Here is an 849-nt window from a genome sequence, read left to right as displayed (position 1 = left end):
ACAGCAGCAATGGTGCTGCTGGGAGGAAAAAGAATGGCAATAGTAATAACGGACTCAACAAGAACAGCAATCATAGTAGGGATATCAATAGCAACGGTAATGGAGGTGGGGTGGACAAGCGATTCAAGACATTACCGGCGTCCGAAGCGCTGCCAAGGAACGAAGCGGTTGGAGGTTACATCTTTGTCTGCAACAACGATACTATGCAGGAGAACCTAGAGAGACAGCTCTTTGGTATGTTTTTCCTCTCTCCCCTCAATCAATCTAATGAGCTAAAGGCCCAATTTTTATGTTGTTTGGGGCTTTTGAATTGGGATTGAGACAGCTCTTTGGTATGTTTTTCCTCTCTTCCCCTAATCAATCTAATGAGCTAAAGGCCCAATTTTTATGTTGTTTTGGGGCCTTTGAATTGGGATTTCAACACAAATATCCCATTTTCTTCATTGTGTATTCTATAATTTGATTCCAAACAGTACACATCTATTGTCTGTATAGTTTCAGTATTTACTTGTTATAAAATTATGGATTTTTTTGGCAGGTTTGCCATCAAGGTACAGGGATTCAGTTAGGGCAATAACACCTGGCCTGCCTCTCTTCCTCTACAATTACTCCACGCATCAGCTCTATGGTATCTTTGAGGTATTAGCTTTAATTTTGTTCGTAGTATATTTTCTTATTTCTCTATCAAAGTTTCATTGTTTCTTACGCTATGGCTATTGGAATTTGGTTGCAGGCTGCTAGTTTTGGTGGAACAAATATAGATCCGTTAGCTTGGGAGGACAAGAAGAAATCTGGGGAATCTCGTTTCCCTGCTCAGGTAATTTGAAATTTGCAGGAATAATTCTGCAC

General features: G+C 40.2%; 1 protein-coding gene across 1 annotated transcript; it reads left to right on the top strand.

The window, feature by feature from the left end:
- Positions 1-67: 67 nt before the first annotated feature.
- On the top strand, positions 68-849 carry LOC110093704 (B2 protein-like; the record flags this gene model as incomplete). The annotated part of the gene is made up of 3 exons (XM_020818680.2): positions 68-234; positions 539-639; positions 734-849. Coding segments are annotated over 3 exons (361 nt in total), but the record flags the coding sequence as incomplete, so codon positions are not given.

Source organism: Dendrobium catenatum, unplaced genomic scaffold (genome assembly GCF_001605985.2).
Source record: "Dendrobium catenatum unplaced genomic scaffold, ASM160598v2 original_scaffold_145216, whole genome shotgun sequence".
Classification (NCBI taxonomy): Eukaryota; Viridiplantae; Streptophyta; class Magnoliopsida; order Asparagales; family Orchidaceae; genus Dendrobium; species Dendrobium catenatum.
This window is presented reverse-complemented; position numbering and strand designations above follow the sequence as displayed.